The sequence below is a fragment of the Macaca thibetana genome, chromosome 4, assembly GCF_024542745.1.
Source record: "Macaca thibetana thibetana isolate TM-01 chromosome 4, ASM2454274v1, whole genome shotgun sequence".
NCBI lineage: Eukaryota > Metazoa > Chordata > Mammalia > Primates > Cercopithecidae > Macaca > Macaca thibetana.
Genome location: NC_065581.1, coordinates 7,948,918 through 7,968,027, shown reverse-complemented (window position 1 = coordinate 7,968,027; position 19,110 = coordinate 7,948,918). Strand labels below are relative to the sequence as shown.

The following is a 19,110-nucleotide window of genomic DNA, read 5'->3' as shown; positions in this document are numbered from 1 at the left end:
ATACCATCAATATTTTTATAAATTGAAATTGCAGAACTCTCTTTTTTCCTTTTCAACATTTCCATCTTTTCCCTGAAAGTGGTATTTGTCTCCTGGAGGAGAGAGAAAATAGGACTTTTACATGTAACAACAAATATCCACCAGATTGGAGATATAAATCTTTCCTCTGAGCCTGAAGTATTGAGTATATTATGTATATTTCTTCTAGAAAAGGAAGCATTCATGCCTGTGGATAGGTTATTTAATGAATAGCCATAGGAGTATTTGAATCATTTGCTGGGCAGTGCTTTGCTTATTTGAATTATATGTTAACTAAATTCAGATGTGGAAAAATAGCACAAGAATTTAAGTTCCTGTGATAATTTGGTGTTTTTCACTTGCAATTATCATCAAGTGTTTTTGTAACTTACTCATTGCTCTAAACTAATGAAGATACATCTTACACTTATTAAAAAACGTTGAAAAGACTAAGTCACTCTGAAAATAATACCTTTTTGCTTGTGTGTGTGTATCGACAAATGTTACTGTCTCCATTTATCTGGAATGTGTTGTGGTTAATCCACAATAATAGTTCAGATCTGTCCCTGTATAAAAATATAATGGAATGAGCCTTCTCAGAGTTTCAGTTTCTGTACCCTCTGCTTAAATCTAAACGTTGATATAAAGTTTGAAAAGTCAACAATTTGCTAATTTACACTTTATTGAAAGGACTTGACATTTAAGACAGATGGGAATGCTGCCCAAGGATAGTGGGACCCCGCAGGCCATTCGGGAAGCAGGGCCATGGCTGAGCTCCTGGATGAAGTGGCAAGGCAGATCTGTGGTCAGGGAAGTTTGTGTCAGGATGGGGTGCTTGCACAGCGTGCAGAGAGTGCTGGAAAGGCAGGCAGGGCTGGGGGACGTAAGTGGACCATGACAGACTGGACAGCAGATACATTTTTAATTCCTCTGCTGTGCTAGGTGCCACTGGGGATGATGGATTTTGCTAATTTTAGGGCAGTTCCTACACTTAAGGAGCTAAAAGTCTTGGAGTCCCAAAGCACTAACCCTGTAATAATAGAGGATAAAGTGAGAACTGTGATCATTACTAATAACTTTTTAGGATCTTGGCAAAAGTATAATTTATTAGGAAGACGATGGCATTCAAGCCTGACCTTGATTGGTAGGAATTCAGTTACTGGAAGATGAGAAGAGAGATATTGTAGGGCAAGGAATACATTGTAAGTAAAGGCAAAAGATGTGAGAAGTCAATATTGTCTCGTGGACCTGGTATGGAGACTGTCTAAATGGACATTTCTAGAGATTATTGTGGATGATCTTAAATGCTGTATTAAACAATTTGTTGTGGGGACATCAGAAACTTTCCGTTTTTTGAGAAGCCGAATAACTATCTGATAGAACACTGGCTGTACATTTCAACACATGCGGTTCTCTTGGCTCTCAAAATAAAAATGAAGACGTATCGCATGCTACATGTTACCTCTCTGACATGTTGCTGTATGATTTAAGTAGATTCAGGTGAGTGTACACCAGCACATTAATTGGTCTGTTTTTCTAAGACATTGTCAAAGCAGTTATAGTTCTGAAAAATGGCAATTTTTGTCATTCTTGAGCAGAAGGAACTGAAAATTAAATTTTAATTTGAACAGTTTCTCTTGTCGCTTTGAACTATTTCTACATGTGGTGTATTGGCCCTGTGTATAGTAGGAAGATGACCAGATTGGGTAAGAATACCTGGCTTGTTTTATTTCTGGTATTGGTTCCCTTTACTAGCTAGCTATAAGCCCTTGGACAAATCCTTGAGCTTCCAGCTCCTCGTCTGCAAAATAATGATCTATTCTACTTATCTTATAGATCGAAGGGTAAATTGCATTATAAAAATTATTTGAAATGACTTTGAAAATTGTATCTCACTGTCAAAATGTAGAGTAGCATTTTTTTCCTGCCAACTCACTATTTGTTTAAGATGCGAGCAGTCACTTCCCATTGATGATTTTGCAAATTAAAAAGTGCTGTCTATCCCATGGTTTAAAAAGCACTGGCCACAAGAAATAAGAATATTTTAAGCCGAGCGTGGTGGCTCACACTTGTAATCCCAGCACTTTGGGAGGCTGAGGCGAGCGGATCACTTGAGGTCGGGAGTTTGAGACCAGCCTGACCAACATGGAAAAACCCCGTGTCTCCTAAAAAATATATAATTAGCTGGACGTGGTGGTGCATGCCTCGTTTAATCCCAGCTACTGGGGAGGCTGAGGCAGGAGAATCACTTGAACCCGGGAGGCGGAGGTTGCCGTGAGCCAAGTTTGCACCATTGCATTCCAGTCTGGGCAACAAGAGTGAAACTCCATCTCAAAAAAAAAAAAAAAGAATATTTTAATATTTAATATGAAGTACACTTCTTTTTTTCTTTTTCTTTTTTTTTTTCTCTTTTCTTTGAGACGAAGTCTCACTCCGTCGCCGCCCAGGCTGGAGGGCAGTGGTGCAATGGCTCCCTGCAATCTCCGCCTCCCAGGTTTAAACTGTTCTCTTGCCTCAGCTTCCCAAGTAGCTGGGATTACACCTGTAATCCTAGCTAATTTTTGTATTTTTAGTAGAGACAGGGTTTCGCCATGTTGGCCAGGCTGGTCTTGAACTCCTGACCTCGGATGATCTACCCGCTTCAGTCTCCCAAAGTGCTGGAATTACAGACATGAGCCACTGTGCCCAGCCTGAAGGACATTTCTTATAGATATTATGTCTAGGGGTATTTTAAAACTAATTTTTACAGAATATATATTAAAAATTAGTATTTTAAAATATACTGAAACTTTGTTTCACCAGAAGTTGGTAAGTCTGTGAGACTTAGTTTGTAAGCAGACTTAGATTTGTTACCCTGATTTTCTTTCCTGAAGATAATTTAATAAATTAACCAGCTTAAAGTCGTAAACAGATGTACTTCTTTGCTCAGAGAAAAGTAAAAATTCTTTACATTTTTATTAGAGCAATAAACTTTCAGTCATGTCTTTATTTCTTTTTTCTTTTACTTTTTTGTTTTACTGCCATATGTAGCTTCTTCTGAAACTGTGACATGGTAGAGGTTTCAAATCCCACACATACACATGTGTGTGCACACACACATATGTCATAAAGGTAAAGTTTAATTTCTCATCTAGCCAATGTAAACAAAGCAAAAGACCTGACCTCTAGCTGCATTTTCAACCTAATGTTAATTGTTGCCCTTGGTTATACTATTGCATACATTTTATATATTTGAAAGGTTCTCAGAACAAAGATGGGAGTAGTAATGAAATCAAATAGACTCCTGCCATTACTCATTAAATCTTTTTTTTTTTTTTTTTTTTTTTTGAGATGGAGTCTCACTCTGTTACCCAGGCTGGAGTACAGTGGCGCCATCTCAGCTCACTGCAACCTCTGCCTCCTGGGTTCAAGCGATTCTCCTGCCTCAGCCTCCCAAGTAGCTGGGATTACGGGCGCACACCACCACTCGTGGCTAATTTTTGTATTTTTAGTAGAGACGAGGTTTCACCATCTTGGTCAGGCTGATCTTGAATTCATTAATTCTTTTATGTCAAGACAATTTGTGGATTTCTGTAGGAAGTAAACTGATAAACGTCATTCATACAAATCGTATTTCCCACAATTGATATCTAAAAGTACATTCAGAAGAACAATAAATGCACATTCCCTAGTTATTTGACATGTCTTCAAAACTACCACTAGTACAAAGTTGCATTTTGGGCACTAGCAATAAGAATAGTGAAAGGAAAATATTATTGGCTTATAAAATTCACTGGCTCTTAAAAATATGCCACCGGTGGAGATGAGATGGTTAATAATATCTGTCAATAATTTAAATTTAGGTTCATGCACAGGTATCAATTTTTGAAGCCCTGTTCAACCAGACTGGAAGTAATTATGAAGTAAATGTGAATGCTTTTGATTCACCTTGTCCACAAATATTTATTAGATGCAGTTATCCTTCTTTATGATTACTTTCATGAGAGCAGCAAGTTCAAATGGCTTATACATTGTTTTTAATAGAGTTTGAAAGTAGAGTAACGTATCAGTACATACTGTTCTATATAAAATCGTTTTTGGCAGTTGTTATACTGACACTCCTTACCAAAGGAAATGGTTTTTCCTGTGTCTCTGTAAGGCATATATAAAATTAATGGCATGTATATTACTGGCAGATGCTCTAAAAGACCTTTTAGACCTTAATTGGATTATTCAGAGTTTTCCCGTAGACCAGGGTTTCTCAACCTCAGCACTATTTGGACCTGGTAATTCCTTATTGTGGGTGCTGTCCTGTGCATTGCAGGATGTTTAGCAGCATCCTTGACCTCTATCGACTAGATGCCAGTAGCACCTTCCCACAACCTGTGTTATGATAACCAACAATCTCCTGGGGGAGAGGGGTGTAAAATGCCCTCCCCTGCCCCCCATTGAAAATCACTGACTTAGACGAATCTCTGCAGAAGTGTGTTTCTATTTCGTAATCCAGACTTCTTTTATATACCTGGTTCTAGACACCTGTCTTCAGGATTGGTTTCTATTTCAAATTATCTTTAATTGGTGGAGGGCGGTGAGTGCCTGCATGCATGCCAGTTTATTATTATTTCTTTCTCTGTTGTAACTTATGTATATATTTTACTAAGTAGAAAGAGATAACACCATTATAGTTAATTACTTTTGGTGTGTAGTTATAGGTTATTAATAAATTCTCTTCATTTTCTTTTAAAGTTGGCATTTTCTAAGTTTATCTTGAAGAGTGCAGTTGATTCCATTTAAGAAGAGCCCACTGAAACTTGATGTACTTTTTTTTTTATTGTGGCAGAATTCATATAACATAACATTTACCTTCATAACCATTTTAAAATGTACATTTCAGTGGCATTATCTATATTCACATTGTTGTTCAACCATCACCACCATCCATCCACAGAACCTTTTTTTTCTAAATTTATTTATTGCTATTTTTTTGAGATGGAGTTTTGCTTTTGTCACCCAGGGTGGAGTGCAGGGGCGTGATCTCGGCTCACTGCAACTTCCACCTCCCATGTTCAAGCGATTCTCCCACCTCAGCCTACCAAGTAACTGCGACAACAGGCGCCTGCCATCATGCCCAGCATGCCCAGCTAATTTTTGTATTTTCAGTAGAGACGGGGCTTTGCCATGTTCGCCAGGCTGGTCTTGAACTCCTAACCTCAGGTGATCCACCCACCTCAGCTTCCCAAAGTGCTGGGATTATAGGCGTGAGCCACCGCACCCAGCCCACAGGACTCTTTCATATTCAAAACTGAAACTCTGTACCCAGTAAGCAGTAACTCCTCATTCCCCTTTCTCTCCACCCCTGGAAACCATCATTCTACTTTCTAGCTCTATGAATTTGACTGCTCTAGGTTCATCGTGTAAGTAGACTCATATAACGTTTGTCTCTTTTGTGACTGGCCTATTTCTTTAGTGTAATGTCGTCGAGATTCGTCCATGCTGTAGCATGTGTCAGAATTTCCTTCTTTTTTAAGGCTGAATAATATTCCATTGTATGTGTAGACTACATTCTGTTTATCTGTTCATTTGTCTATGGACATTTAGGTTCTCCCACCTTTAGCTATTACGTATAACATTGCTGTAAATGTGGGTATACAAATAGCTGTTCAAGTTCCTACTTTTAATTTTTTTGGATATATGCCCAATAGTGGAATTGCTGCTTTGTATGGTAATTCTATGTAAAAACCAAGGTTTTTATATTCTTTAAGTACAATGTTCTTATAACTTTAACCACTTTTTTTGTTGTTTTTCTGATTTCTTTATTTTATTTTTAAGGAGCAGTTTCCAAGTCATTTTATTCAGAATTTTATGTTTCTTGAATCAATAAACACTATACAAAACAATGTCAATGTAAAAATGGCTACCATTTTCTCTCCTCTGCTTCCCCTACATGGGGACAATCCCCTGGGCAGCCTCACTCAGGAGTTTTATGAGCTCTCCCTCCAGATTTGTTCCAGCAAATGAAGTTCAGTGACATAGTCCCTTGAATGATATCCAGAGAAACTCAGCTGGGGTGGGGAGAGCCTCTGGAATCTGGAGGTAACTAGCTTAGGGAAATGAATTAGTGTTTTTGGGGAGAAGAAATGGCCCCTAGGGCAAGAGCCTACCCCAAAGAAAAGGGTGTCTGACGTGTTCACAGTTAACTTCTTTTGCCTCAGGAAGTGGTATTTGTACAGAGAAAAAAGTGACAAGATGTCCATGCCATCCTCACACGCCTGCTGCTCCTCTGCCCCTAGCTGGGGCCAGGTAGCAGGACAGCCTCTCAGACAAGGTCAGCAACATTGAGGGGCATCTCCTTAATGGAGATGTTGTAGGTCTCCATGTCTCGATGGGTCTTCTTGTCATCTGTCACCATGAACTTTGATGACTTTGGATGGAAATCTTAAAAAAGATATTCTATACTTTTATGTTTTTTTAAAAATTTATTAAATGTTACAGAATAATTTTGTAGGAATCAGGCATTATTGAGAATATCCGACTTTATATAATGGTGAATATGGTGATGTCATTAGGGAAGAAGAAAGAGAGATACTGTGCTGTGTTTCTGTAGCAGCCGCCCTCAGATACTGTGTGTTTTAAGTTTTTTATCTGCCTCCTCTTTTGCTATAAGGCTGATGCCTGTTATTCTTCCCTCGTTTATCAGCCTTTTCATTTTCTAACTTGTGATTTTTTAATAGGGTGTTGTCTTAGAAACCAGTTAACTAAGCTGGTTAGAATTGTATATAATGTAGGTCAAATAGGCACAGAATCAGAAGAGCTTTTCATGAGCCCTGCAATATTTGTAAATGGACTTTGTAGTATCTTTTTCTTTTGGATGACTTAAAGGTCTTACCACGTTCTCAACTAAGTTTCAGATAAATGTTATTTCCAGGTAGCTGGGTTTTATTTGTATGTAAAGATCGCAGTATTGTCAATACATGAATGTATAGGTGACCCTCCCCCTTTTTTTCTTTACTAATTGTTGTAAAAAATGTAAGAATGGGCCGGACGCGGTGGCTCATGCCTGTAATCCCAGCACTTTGGGAGGCAGAGGTGGGCGGATCACCTGAGGTCAGGAGTTCCAGACCAGCCTGGCCAACGTGGTGAAACCTTGTCTCTACTAAAAATACAAGAATTAGCCTGGTGTGGTGGTGGGCGCCTGTAATCCCAGCTATTTGGGAGGCTGAGGCAGGAGAATCGCTCGAACCCGGGAGGCAGAGGTTGCAGTGAGCTAAGATTGTGCCACTGCACTCCAGCCTGGGCAACTAGGAAACGATAGCATGGAGTGACTGTAAGAACTTCTTGATGAGGAAGCAAAACTAGATTTTTATTTGGATTTGGCGATTGTCATCTTTTAGCTTATTTTCACTCGGCCTACAAGGCCAATAAGCGATATGCCTGATATGAACAGGCTACGTGAATATGTTTATCTTTATTCATAATATTCTGAAACTACACAATAGAAATACTGATCTTTGGCAGTATCTTATTCACTAATATATTGCAGTATCTTAAAGACTGTTCTTGTAGCCAAATGGTTAATAATGGCTACATCGAGGATTAAATTGAATATAGGAATGGAGGGGAAAGTCTGTTGTTCTTGAGTTGTCTATATTGTTTGAATTATTACAATAATCTGTTGCTAAAATTATTAAAATTAAAGAACAGAAACTGAAATGGCAGGGGGATAAAAGTAGAGTGATCTGCCTTCTAGATGCTTTGCTTGTGATTTGTATAATATTTACCTTTTATTAAGTTCCTCAGGCACTGAACTAGGAACTTGACATGTTCTACCTCTAGTCTTTATAAGTATTATTTATGGATGCGGAGTATTTATTTTCCTCATTTTAAAGTTAAAGAAACTAAGTTGCTCAGCATCATGCAACTAGTGACAGGTAGACCAGAATTTGAAGCGAGGTTTATATGCCTGCCAAAGCTACATTTTTCTTTATTGGGCTGTACTGGATAAAATGTATTCTGGTTGGGAAGGGGAACACGGGCTCTTGCCTTGTGGTTCACATCACAGGGTCAGCTGAGCCAATGATGACTTTTCATTTACAAAGAAATGAACAAATTAAATAACATCTGAGTATGCATGTTTAATATTCTCTGTGTTTATTAAAACACAACTAAAGCTAAATATCATTTTGATGAAGTTTATCTGCATTTTTTCTTTTTCTAGTGTGACTGTGGCTTTTCTCTTAGACTGTAACAGTTTTTTCTAAAGTTCCATCAGAATAGTTCAATAAACTCTTCATGCATCTTTTGGAGAGTTATAATCTGTAAGGCTGAAAAGTTAAAATAATTCTTTGCATTTTGTTTAACCTGTTTAACAAATTTTTTGGATGAGTAAACCCCTCCCTAATCCTCTCTCCCTACCACTGTAATATCTGTTCAGATCCCAAGTGTCTGTGGGACATATTTTAGAGCAATGTTTGACTGTAAAGGAACAGTCAAACATTTTAGAGGAATGTTTGACCAAGAATTTTCAATTGGAAAGAAGTTGACGTAAGTCTGAAGTTGAACAGTCTTGGTGCTGAGGAGCTTCAGATCAGCCTAGCAAAAAGGCTCGGACAAGAGCGTTTGTCTTGTGAAAGAGATTTTTAGCTACCTACGTAAAACTTCCTCTAGAAAGATCTGATTTGTACTCTGTGATAGAAAAGGCGTAGGTTTGGGTATCAGAAAGAACTAAATTTGAATCTACAACCAAGCTATTAGGTGAGTGACCATGGAGGATAAAAGTGTCCTTAAGCCTTAATTTCTTTGTCTGTAAAATGAGAATAATGTCATCTTAAAGGAGAGGCTTTTAGAAGTAGCTATGCAAAACAACTAGCAGAAATTTGCATTTTATGGGTACTTAGAGCACATTGGTTTATTCAGCCCTTCATCCTGTTTGTCGTCCTGACCCGAATGAGAGAGAAAATAGAACAGCAAGAACATGATGAACAGCCTGAAGATGGTTTCTTTTTCCTAGTAGCTGTTTTTCTGGTGGCTGACATCTGAGTTAACCAGCATCTGAGTACGCTGCGTGTCCCTTTTTCATTCAAGTGCTGGAATTAATATGCCAGAATTAACAGTGACTTTGGGTGCTTTGTTGGGGTGTGTGTGTGTGTGTGTGTGTGTGTGTGTGTGTTGTGTGTTTTGTTTTTGATTTTGAGACAGAGTCTCGCTCTGTCACCCAGGCTGGAGTGCAATGGTGCAGTCTTGGCTCACTGCAACCTCTGCCTCCCGGGTTCAAGCAATTCGAGCTTGTATGTTTTTATAGTTTGCATATCCCAGTTTTTGTTTGTTTAATAGAACCTAATCTGTATCAAAACTTAACTGCTAATGACATACATGTAGAATAGTTGAAATAGGGATGTAAAGTTATTTTTTCATACTCTCTATTTAGATTTTTGTTGTACGTATTCAAAGTTAATAATTGAAATTATACTTTGGAAGGAGGGAGAAAACTAAATTTATACCTTTTTTATTTATACAGCATTTTATCTGTATTACTGTGGTGCTAGAAAGAAAAACAAAAAACCTTTCATCCTTATATAGCAGTATTAAGGAACATCTCAAGAACTGAGATATTTGACGCAGATGTTTGAGATGTTGATTTGCTTTAAGGACTAGAACTGACCCAGGGGAGATTTCTTTCTTTCTTTTTTTTTTGAGAGGGAGTCTCACTTTGTCACTGGTTGGGAAGGGGAACTGGAGTGCAGTGGCGTGATCTCATCTCACTGCAACCTCTGTCTCCTGGGTTTAAGCAGTTCTCCTGCCCGAGTAGCTGGGATCACAGGTGCACGCCACCACACCGGCTAATTTTTATATTTTTTAGTAGAGACAGGGTTCTGCCATGTTGGCCAGGCTGGTCTTGAACTCCTGACCTCAGGTGATCTGCCCACCTCAGCTTCCCAAAGTGCTGGGATTACAGGCGCGAGCCACTGTGCCCAGCTCAGAAGAGATTTCTCGAGTTCTTCTCTAGTGACTAATAATTTATGATTCTTTTTAATGCACTTAAAAATATTTTATGTAAGACAGACATTTTGACTTCTTATAGCAATGATTCTTTTAGCATGTATTTTTTAAAATTGGTTTTAAAATATCTGCAGTGAAATGGTATTTGAGGAGAAATAGAAATATGAAAAAATACTTGGATTGTGTTTGATTTTATCGTTTTATACTATACGCTTTAAAAAAAATTTTTTTTTTTTTTTTTTTTTTTTTTTGAGACGGAGTCTCACTCTGTCACCCAGGCTAGAGTGCAGTGGTGCCATCTCAGCTCACTGCAACCTCTGCCTTCTGGGTTCAAGCGATTCTTACGCCTCAGCCTCCCAGGTAGCTGGGACTACAGCCATGTGCCACCACACCCAGCTAATTTTTGTATTTTTAGTAGAGACGGAGTTTTGCCTTGTTGGCTAGGCTGGTCTCAAACTCCTTACCTCAGGTGATCCACCCGCCTTGGCCTCCTAGAATGCTGGGATTACAGGCGTGAGCCACTGTGCCCAGCCTGCTTTTAAAATTTAGGAAATGAGAATATCCATGTTTAATTTTAATGAGAGAAGCCTTAGATGTCTCTAATGTGTCATCTTTTTTTGGATATTATAACACTTTTTCCTTGTGACTTCCCAGCTGATTGTTACGGTAACCAAATATCAAGAGATAATGTTATGAAATTATTGTCTGGAAAATGTCATGTGACTTTCTAATTTCTTTTCTCAGATTCACAGTGACCACTTAGTAGCTAGTGAGAAACAGCATACGCTCCAGTGGGACGACTTCATGAAGCAGCAACCCAACAAAAGGGCTGAAGTGGATGAAGAGCACAGAAAAGCCATGGGGAGGCTTAAAGCACAATATGCTGAGATGGAGAAGGACCTAGCGAAATTTTCAACTTTTTAAGAACTTGAACCACAACAATCACAAACTAATGTGAATATATTCACCTCTCTCCTGAAAAATATTCCCACCAAACCATTTAGCCTCTGCTTCAAGCTTAGCAATATATTCAGTAGCACTCTTGTATCAGAAGAAAGAAGCTTCTACTGGCATTCTGATTGGACGTTTAAAGAAAGGTGCTACATCTTTCCAGCTTTAAGTGCCTATATGATTATTTGAATGAAGAGAAGTAGGAAGGACAATGGAATAAATGTACTCTTTGTTAGTCAGAATTGATCATCTTTTCCATTGATTAGTTCAGAGAACTGTAGGTATAGACTTCTTAAAAAGATCATTTAATTCATTTATATATAGGGTTAACAATTGTTTATTGTTGTGGCTTAATGGGCAGGTATAGAAGCTAGCTGTCACAGCCTCCTTGGCTGTTGGAAGAACGTACAAAGTGTTACTGCATAAGTAATGCAGACCAAAAAAAAAAAAAAAAACCCAACTGTCCTTGGAGCAGAGCTCACATTTCAGAGAGGTGGGAGTGACAACATTGTCCCTACTGCGGCAAAGATGGCCATGTTGGTATTGGAACTGCCTCTTGGGAAGCGTTGCTCATTTTACAGTGCAGCGTAATGCCACGGGCTTCTGTGGATGAGAAGACACATGTTAAGTTTTGTGGCCTTCCAACACTTAACTATTTTCAGCTTTTACATCATGCTTAGTAAGAACAGCTTACCAAAAATGTATTTTGACATTTAGTTTTTCCAAGAACTATAATCTTGCCCATAGTATTTACCTCATTTTTGTGTCTGTTTTGCTGTGGGTAAGCTTTATAAGATAAATAATATCTATACATGTTTCAACTGTTTAGTGGAGTAATCAACAAAATCTGCCAGGGAGTCCCTCTGGAACCATATAAAGTTCCTGGCTTTGAATGAACCAGAAGTGTTTGCCCACATGGCAAATGGTCCATGTTAAATGTAAATCCTTTTTAGTGCTAATGTCTGTTCTCATAAGCAGGTATATTATGATGAAACATGTACCAGTTCTGTCATCACTGTGATCTTTAAAAACCTGCATTTAACAATCTAATTTGAGGCTGGGTGCAGTGGCTCACACCTGTAATCTCAACACTTTGGGAGGCCGAGGCAGGCGGATCATTTGAGGACCAGGAGTTCAAGCCCAGCCTGGCCAACATGGTGAAACCCTGTCTCTACTAAAAATACAAAAATTAGCCCGGCGTGGTGGTGCACGCTGTAATCCCAGCTGCTCAGGAGGCTGAGGCACGGAAATCACCTGAACTTGGGAGGTGGAGGTTGCAGTGAGCTGAGATGGCACCGCTGCACTCCAGCTTGGGTGACAGAGTGAGACTCTGTCTCAAAAAAAAAAAAAAAAATCTAACTGAAGAACTAAGTTGATTTTTTATTTGCCATAAACCAAGCAAAAGTAAATGCAATAATTTCAAGAGATTTATGGTAAACGAATTTGAGGTATGGATAAATCTTTCACATATTTTTTATTGCTTTTTAGTAAAGAAAGGCACACGAAAGAAAATATCCAGCTCTCTTGTGTTATCTCAGTGTGGCGACTGCAGAAAATTGACAATGCCTGCCTGTGTAAATGTATGGCTTACTGTCAAAGCTTCATTCTTGGCTGCATGTTGAAAATGTGATTAAACTTAATAGAGGAGATGAAATAAGTATTTGAGATTTTTTTTCAGTAACACTGAACTTCTGCCAACTTTCTCTATCCGCTACTGTAGGCTTGACAGGCTCATCAATCATTTGCTGGTACCTGGACTCAAAAGCACACTTGCTGACACCAAGGCATGTTGGAATTTTCTTAATTCTCTTTCAGTGGATGGAAAAAAAAATACTTCCAAAAATATCCCACACATGAAAAGGGAGGGGAGCCTTAAATGAAAATTCCCTTTGTACCGTGGACACTTTTTGGAATGCGATTAATTGCCAACACATCATTGAACGAATGCTGTAACCAAGAAATTAAGATTGTATGTGTGAGGGGAATATATTCTTAACTGTGGCTACCCAGCTTGTATAGCAAAGATTTCTGATAGTTTGTGTTCATCTCATGTGAATAATACTTTACCTTATAAGTTTGTACATATTCCATAAATACCTAAGGGACTTCCTAAACCAAAATGAATTGATGGGCTTTTTGAGCTTTAGACATTAGTAACATTTTTAACTATTCAGCATTGCTTCTATAAGAGTTGGTTTATTTACCTTCCTTTTGATATTTTTAGTGGTGAACACTTCTGCTTCTGTTTCCCAGTTGCCACATCACTTTTAATATGTATTTTATTTACATGTAAAAAATAATTTTAATAACTGCATAATTTGTAACGTTTCTTTCCTTTTTTTTTTTTTGAGACAGAGTCCCACTGTGTCACCCAGGCTGGAGTGCAGTGGCGTGATCTCGGCTCACTGCAAACTTTGCCTCCTGGGTTCAAACAATTCTTGTTCCTCGGCCTCCTGAGTAGCTGATATTACAGGCATGTACCACCATGTCCAGCTAATTTTTATATTTTTAGTAGAGAAGGAGTTTCACCATGTTGGCCAGGCTGGTCTTGAACTCTTAATCTCAAGTGATCTGCCCACCTCAGCCTCCCAAAGTGCTGAGATTACAGGCATGAGCCACTGTGCCCAGCCAGTTTGTAACATTTCTGCTGTGTTTATGCTGTTGAGCAGAGATACTATGGGTTCTACGTTGCTCATCGGATTACTGTAAGGATCAAATGAAATAATGTTTTATATTTTTAAAGCACCATAGAAAGATTTAAGTTCTGTGTATTTTTAATTATGATTTCTTTCTGGACTAACATATGTATGAGGCTTTTTTTCCCATTTCCTAGCATGTATATTTTTAAATTTTATGTTTATTGATTTCTGTTTTAATTGAATTTGAATTGTGGACAGAAAATAGGTACAGGTAAGACTGATCTGTTAATATTTGTTGAGATTTGCTTTATGACCTAGATTATAACTTGTTTTTGTAAATGTTTCATGATTGCTTGAAAAGTATGCTTGTTTTTCAGTTGTTGGATGTCTGTTAGACCAAAGTTGTTAATTATGTAGTTCAATTTTTTTCCATTTTACTATTCTTTTGTCTTCTACTTGATCTCTCAGACTCTGAGATGTGTTGAAATTTTCTATTCTAGTGAACTTACCAATTTCTCCCTATAATTTTGTCAATTTTAGTTTTATATATTTTTATATATTTTGAAGTCTTGTTATAATTATAAATATAGACATATAAAAATACATAAAATATATATTATATTTATATAGATTATGCCAGCTAGCTAGATTTATAGGATATATCTTTTTTTTTATCCTTCTGTTAAACCTTGCTGTTATGTTTTAGATATGCCCCTTAAAAACTGTGTGACTGGGGCCAGGGCGGTAGCTCATGCCCATAGTCCCAGCACTTTGGGAGGGCGAGGTGGGCAGATCATGAGGTCAGGAGATCGAGACCATCCTGGCCGACATGGTGAAATCCCATCTCTACTAAAAATACAAAAATTAGCTGGGCATGGTGGCGTGCACCTGTAGTCCTAGCTACCCAAGAGGCTGAGGCAGGAGAATCGCTTGAGCCCAGGAGGCAGAGGTTGCAGTGAGCCAAGATTACGCCACTGCACTCCAGCCTGGGTGACAGACAGAGCAAGACTCTTTCTTAAAAAACAAAAAAAAAGTGTGACTGGGTGTTTTTCTTTCTTTCTGATCATTTGTCAGCTAAGGAGTTCAATCCATTTACATTTGTCAGAATTACTGATATATTGATATTTATTTATATCATCTTATTTTGTGCTTTTTGTCCCAGCTTTTCTGTTTCTTGCTTTCTTTCAGCTTGAGTTTTTGTTTTGTTTTTCCATCTACTTTTCTTCTACTTTCAAAGTTAAATATTTCCCAGTTTCCAAATCACTTTTGATATGTATTTTATTTATATGTAAAAATTAACTTTTAATGAAGTGCTTAGTAGGAAATTTAACTTGCATAGTTAACAGAATCTAAAGTAAACATCTTTACTCTCTTCCTGTACATTAGAAATTTTTGTACAAAGTCTGATTTATCTCTTCAACTTACAAATTGTTGCCTGGAATTCTAGTTCTATCTCCGTTTAACTACAAAAGTAGTTATTTTGTACAGTCAGTGTTTATGTAGATTTACCTAGAAGTTTACTATTTTATTATCCTTGAAAGTTAGCTAGGTATACGATTATAGATTGACAGCTGTTTCTCAGTATTTAATAATATTCTACTGTCTTCTTGCTTCCATTGCTGCTTCTGAAATGACAGTTGTCAGTCTGATCAGTATTTGTAGCTAATCTGCCTTCTTTCTCAAGTCATATTTAAGATCTTTATCTTTAGTGTTCTACAGTCAAATGTGGCCATGTTTAGCTGCGTATTTCCTTTCATTGTCCTGTTGGGATTCATTGAGATTCCTGAATCTGAGAATTGGTACTTTTCATAAATTCTGAAAAATTCTCAGCTACTGCCTCTTTGAATATTGTATCTCCCTCATTCTCTCTGTTCTCTCCTTCAGGAAATCAGATTACACTTCCGTTTTATGATCTCACCGTCCTCTCCGTATCTCTTAATCCCTGTTTCATATTTCCCATCTCTCTGTCTCTAGGTGTTGAATTCTGGATAATTTCTTTAAATCTATTTCATTAATTCTGTCTTCACTCTATCTCTAACCTATTTTGCCCATCTATTAAGTTGTTAATTACAGTTATTATATTTTTTGATTTTCAGAAGAGTTGTTTGGTTCTTTCTTAAACTTTCCTGGGTTGCCTGGGATAGTTCCATTATTCCCTCTTTTTCTTTTCTTTAAACATATTAAAAGTACTTATTTTACATTCTGTGTGTGGTAATTTCAATATTTTTTGTGGATCTGAATTTATAGTTTGTTGCTTGTTGTTTTTGCTGAAACAAGTTTATGGTGACTAGTTTCCTAATGTGGTCAGTCATTTTTTATTTAAAGTTTACATTCCTCTGAACTTTCTTTTCGGAGGTTTTTTAAAAATTTCATGTATAGTCCTACAGAGATTTTTTTTTTCCCCTGTAGCATCAATTTGTTTCTTGCGACACTACAAACCACAGACCACTTCAAAATCAGTTTTCACCTTGGATTCCCTGCCTCTCCCTTTTCTGCTCCTTAAGCTTTTGCACCCACACTCACACACAATGTGGATGTCAGCCCTACACACCCGTGACTGTCGGCTGTGATGAGGCGTTCCCAGAGGAGGCATTTTTCTTCCTTTGTATCTCTTCTTGAATAATGAAGAAGGGTAAATTTAGGTGTTCTCCTAGTTTACTTCCTGAGGACAGTGCCCTCTGAGGCTTTACAAATCCTCCTGCTCATCCAGCTCAGTCCTTGTCATGGACTGAATTTTGTCTCCCCTGGATTCATCGAGTAAAGCTGTAACCTCAGTGTGACTGTATTTGGAGATACGGCCTTTAAGGAGGTAATTAAGGTTAAATGAGGTCATGAGGTCATAGGGCGTGGAAGTGAGACCCCAGAGCTCTCTGCACATAGAGGAAAAGTCCTGAGATCACAGCAGGAAGGCAGCCATCTGCAAGCCAGGAAGAGGGGCCTCATAGGAACCACATTTTTCAGGACCTTGACCTTAGACTTCTTGCCAGCACGTCTGTAAGAAAATTAATTTTTATTTAAGCCACCAAGCCTGTGGTGTTTTGTTACGGCAGGTGGGAAGTCCCTCACTTTGATTCCTGTCCCTCACGCAGGTATGGCTTCTAACAAGTGGGGCCTTCCTAGGCTGCAGGGATGGGGACGCCTTTAGGGCAGTTATCCAGAGCTCAGTTACCCTATAGAATGTCCCTGTCTCCTGATCTGCCTTCAGTTGTTGTCACTAATTTGCCTTAAATTCAACCAAGAATAATAAATAAAGTTTAAATTGTTTTCTAGCATTACTGGTGTTCAGTGGCTAGACAGATTTCTCTGTACAGAAATGGCATGTTAGACAAGTACATGGTGATTTTATTATACTAAAATTTCTCCAAAAAAGAACATGCCCATATTCTAGTGTAAAAGATAGTTTTTTACTTTTCTTTCAATATTATACTAAATCTTTTATATTAGATTATTTCCTATTATCCATGAACTAATAATGGTTGTCTCTATTGCTTCTATTGGATTGGCCTTTTACTGTTTATGAGCTAATGAAGGCAAAGAAGAGTCCAGTAGTGTTCTAAACCTGCATAACTCTTATCTGAATACTCAATTTTGGAATTTTTAATCTTTAGGACATTACCGTGGTTTGCGACAATGTCTCAGGCTACTATTATGGGCATGTTAGATAGAAGGGGCTTGATCTGTGCTATTAAACCCAAAGTGCCATGAAAATCTGGAGGAGTCACAGATGCCTCCAAGATACATAGTGAATTCTCTTCTTTGCTCTTATAATGCATAAACTTTCTATCTGAACATTTCCATGTGCTGTTTGAACAGTTTTCTACTGTGCATATGTCTAGAGGTAGTGGGTTTTCTGTTTGCCATTGCAAATGAAAAGGTAGAGGGTTTTATTGCTTTGGAATTTAGCATAATGTCTGCCTTTCTTGAAATTGTACCCTGGAGGCTTCCCCCCCCCCCCATTTGGGGCTGTAAGTCTCTGTCAGGATGAAAAATACCCGAAAAATATTTTAAACATTAATTCAGTCAAAATATTTGAAGTTTCCATTACAGACGATATATTTTCTAGTAGCTTGTTCTTAGTCTTTCAGAAAGGTTTTATAATTATTTCATAATTTTCAACCCCAATAAAATGTTAATATTTTATTGACTTGGTGCAAATCAAGGTCATACAATGAATGGAGACTGGAAATCAGTTGTATCATATCACTTACTGCCTGCTCTTCCTCATTCCGCTTTTTTTTTTTTTTTTGAGACGGAGTTTTGCTCTTGTTGCCCAGGCTGGAGTGCAATGGTGCAACCTTGGCTCACTGCAACCTCCGCCTCCTGGGTTCAAGCGATTCTCCTGCCTCAGCCTCCCAAGTAGCTGGGATTACAAGCACCTGCCACCACACCCAGCTGATTTTTGTATTTTTAGTAGAGATGTGGTTTCGCCACGTTGGCGTCTGAAACACCTGACTTCACCTGCCTCAGCCTCTTAAAGTGCTGGGATTATAGGCATGAACCACTGTGCCCAGCTCTCTGCTCATTTTTGAATCTTAACTGCTACAAATAATGCTTTCTTGTGATTGGTCTGGCAACAATAGCAAAACAGCATTTCCTCTGGTATTCTCCTATTTATGTTCCATAAGCAAGAGAAAACAAACTTGGATTTTCAGATGTGATACACATCAAAGAGCAGTAAGTTAGTACGTACATTAACATTTGATCCTCACAAAAACTCAAGGTTCAAATTATCTCTGAAGAAATAGTCAAAATTAAGATAAGTTAAACACAATACTCATATTTGTATAACACAATGTAGAGCCTACTTTTTAAGTGCCTCATATGTAGTTTAATCTTATTTCATCATTATAACCAAGAAACACCCATTATATTTTTTTAAAGAGAGAGCAAAACAGCGCAGAAATACAAGGAATATAGTGTTTTGCCCACCTGATGTTGAGCTAGCAACAACACATCAGATAGACTAAATACCTTCATGGTATTTAAAAAATTCCGTAAGTGATATGAAAATCCATAGTACAGATGGATCCAAAAATTTTTCTTTATAATTACATTGCTTTCTAAAGTGATAGTCTCATGTACTACAACAATAAGTCAATATGTGAAATTCTGCTCTGAAATATTTTGAATCATTAGAGATACTTACTATTATTTCTCCATTCGCTGTGTGGTCAGGCTTTGCCATAGGATAGAATATAACATGAGGTGATAGATATGTTAATTAGCCTGATTGGATCATTCTGTAATGTATGCATGTATCAACCCATCACATTGTACCTAATAAATATATACAATTATCTATCAATTTAAAAAAGCCAAGCACAGTGGCTCACACCTGTAATCCCAGCACTTTGGGAGGCTGGGGCAGGAGGATCACGAGGCCAGGAATTCAAGACCAGACTGGGCAACATGGTGAGACTTTGTCTCTACACAAAAATGGGAAAAAAGAAAAAGAATGTAACATGAATGTAGGTAAGATTAAGATAGATAAGTGCCACCCTGGGAAGAGGCCAGTGCATGATTCAAG

At 37.9% G+C, this 19,110-nt stretch overlaps 1 protein-coding gene across 4 annotated transcripts in view; it reads left to right on the top strand.

Annotated features, from left to right (window-relative positions):
• Window positions 1-13,012, top strand: part of BLOC1S5 (biogenesis of lysosomal organelles complex 1 subunit 5) — a 995,078-nt gene extending 982,066 nt beyond the window's left edge. For 3 of the 4 annotated variants that reach the window (XM_050787464.1, XM_050787465.1, XM_050787463.1), the window contains one exon: window positions 10,738-13,012. In XM_050787464.1, coding sequence (XP_050643421.1) covers window positions 10,738-10,917 — 180 coding nt within the window. In that variant the 3' untranslated portion in view covers window positions 10,918-13,012. The remainder of the gene's footprint in view (window positions 1-10,737) is intronic. The other variant, XR_007724991.1, reaches the window with a different exon arrangement.
• Window positions 13,013-19,110: the final 6,098 nt, after the last annotated feature.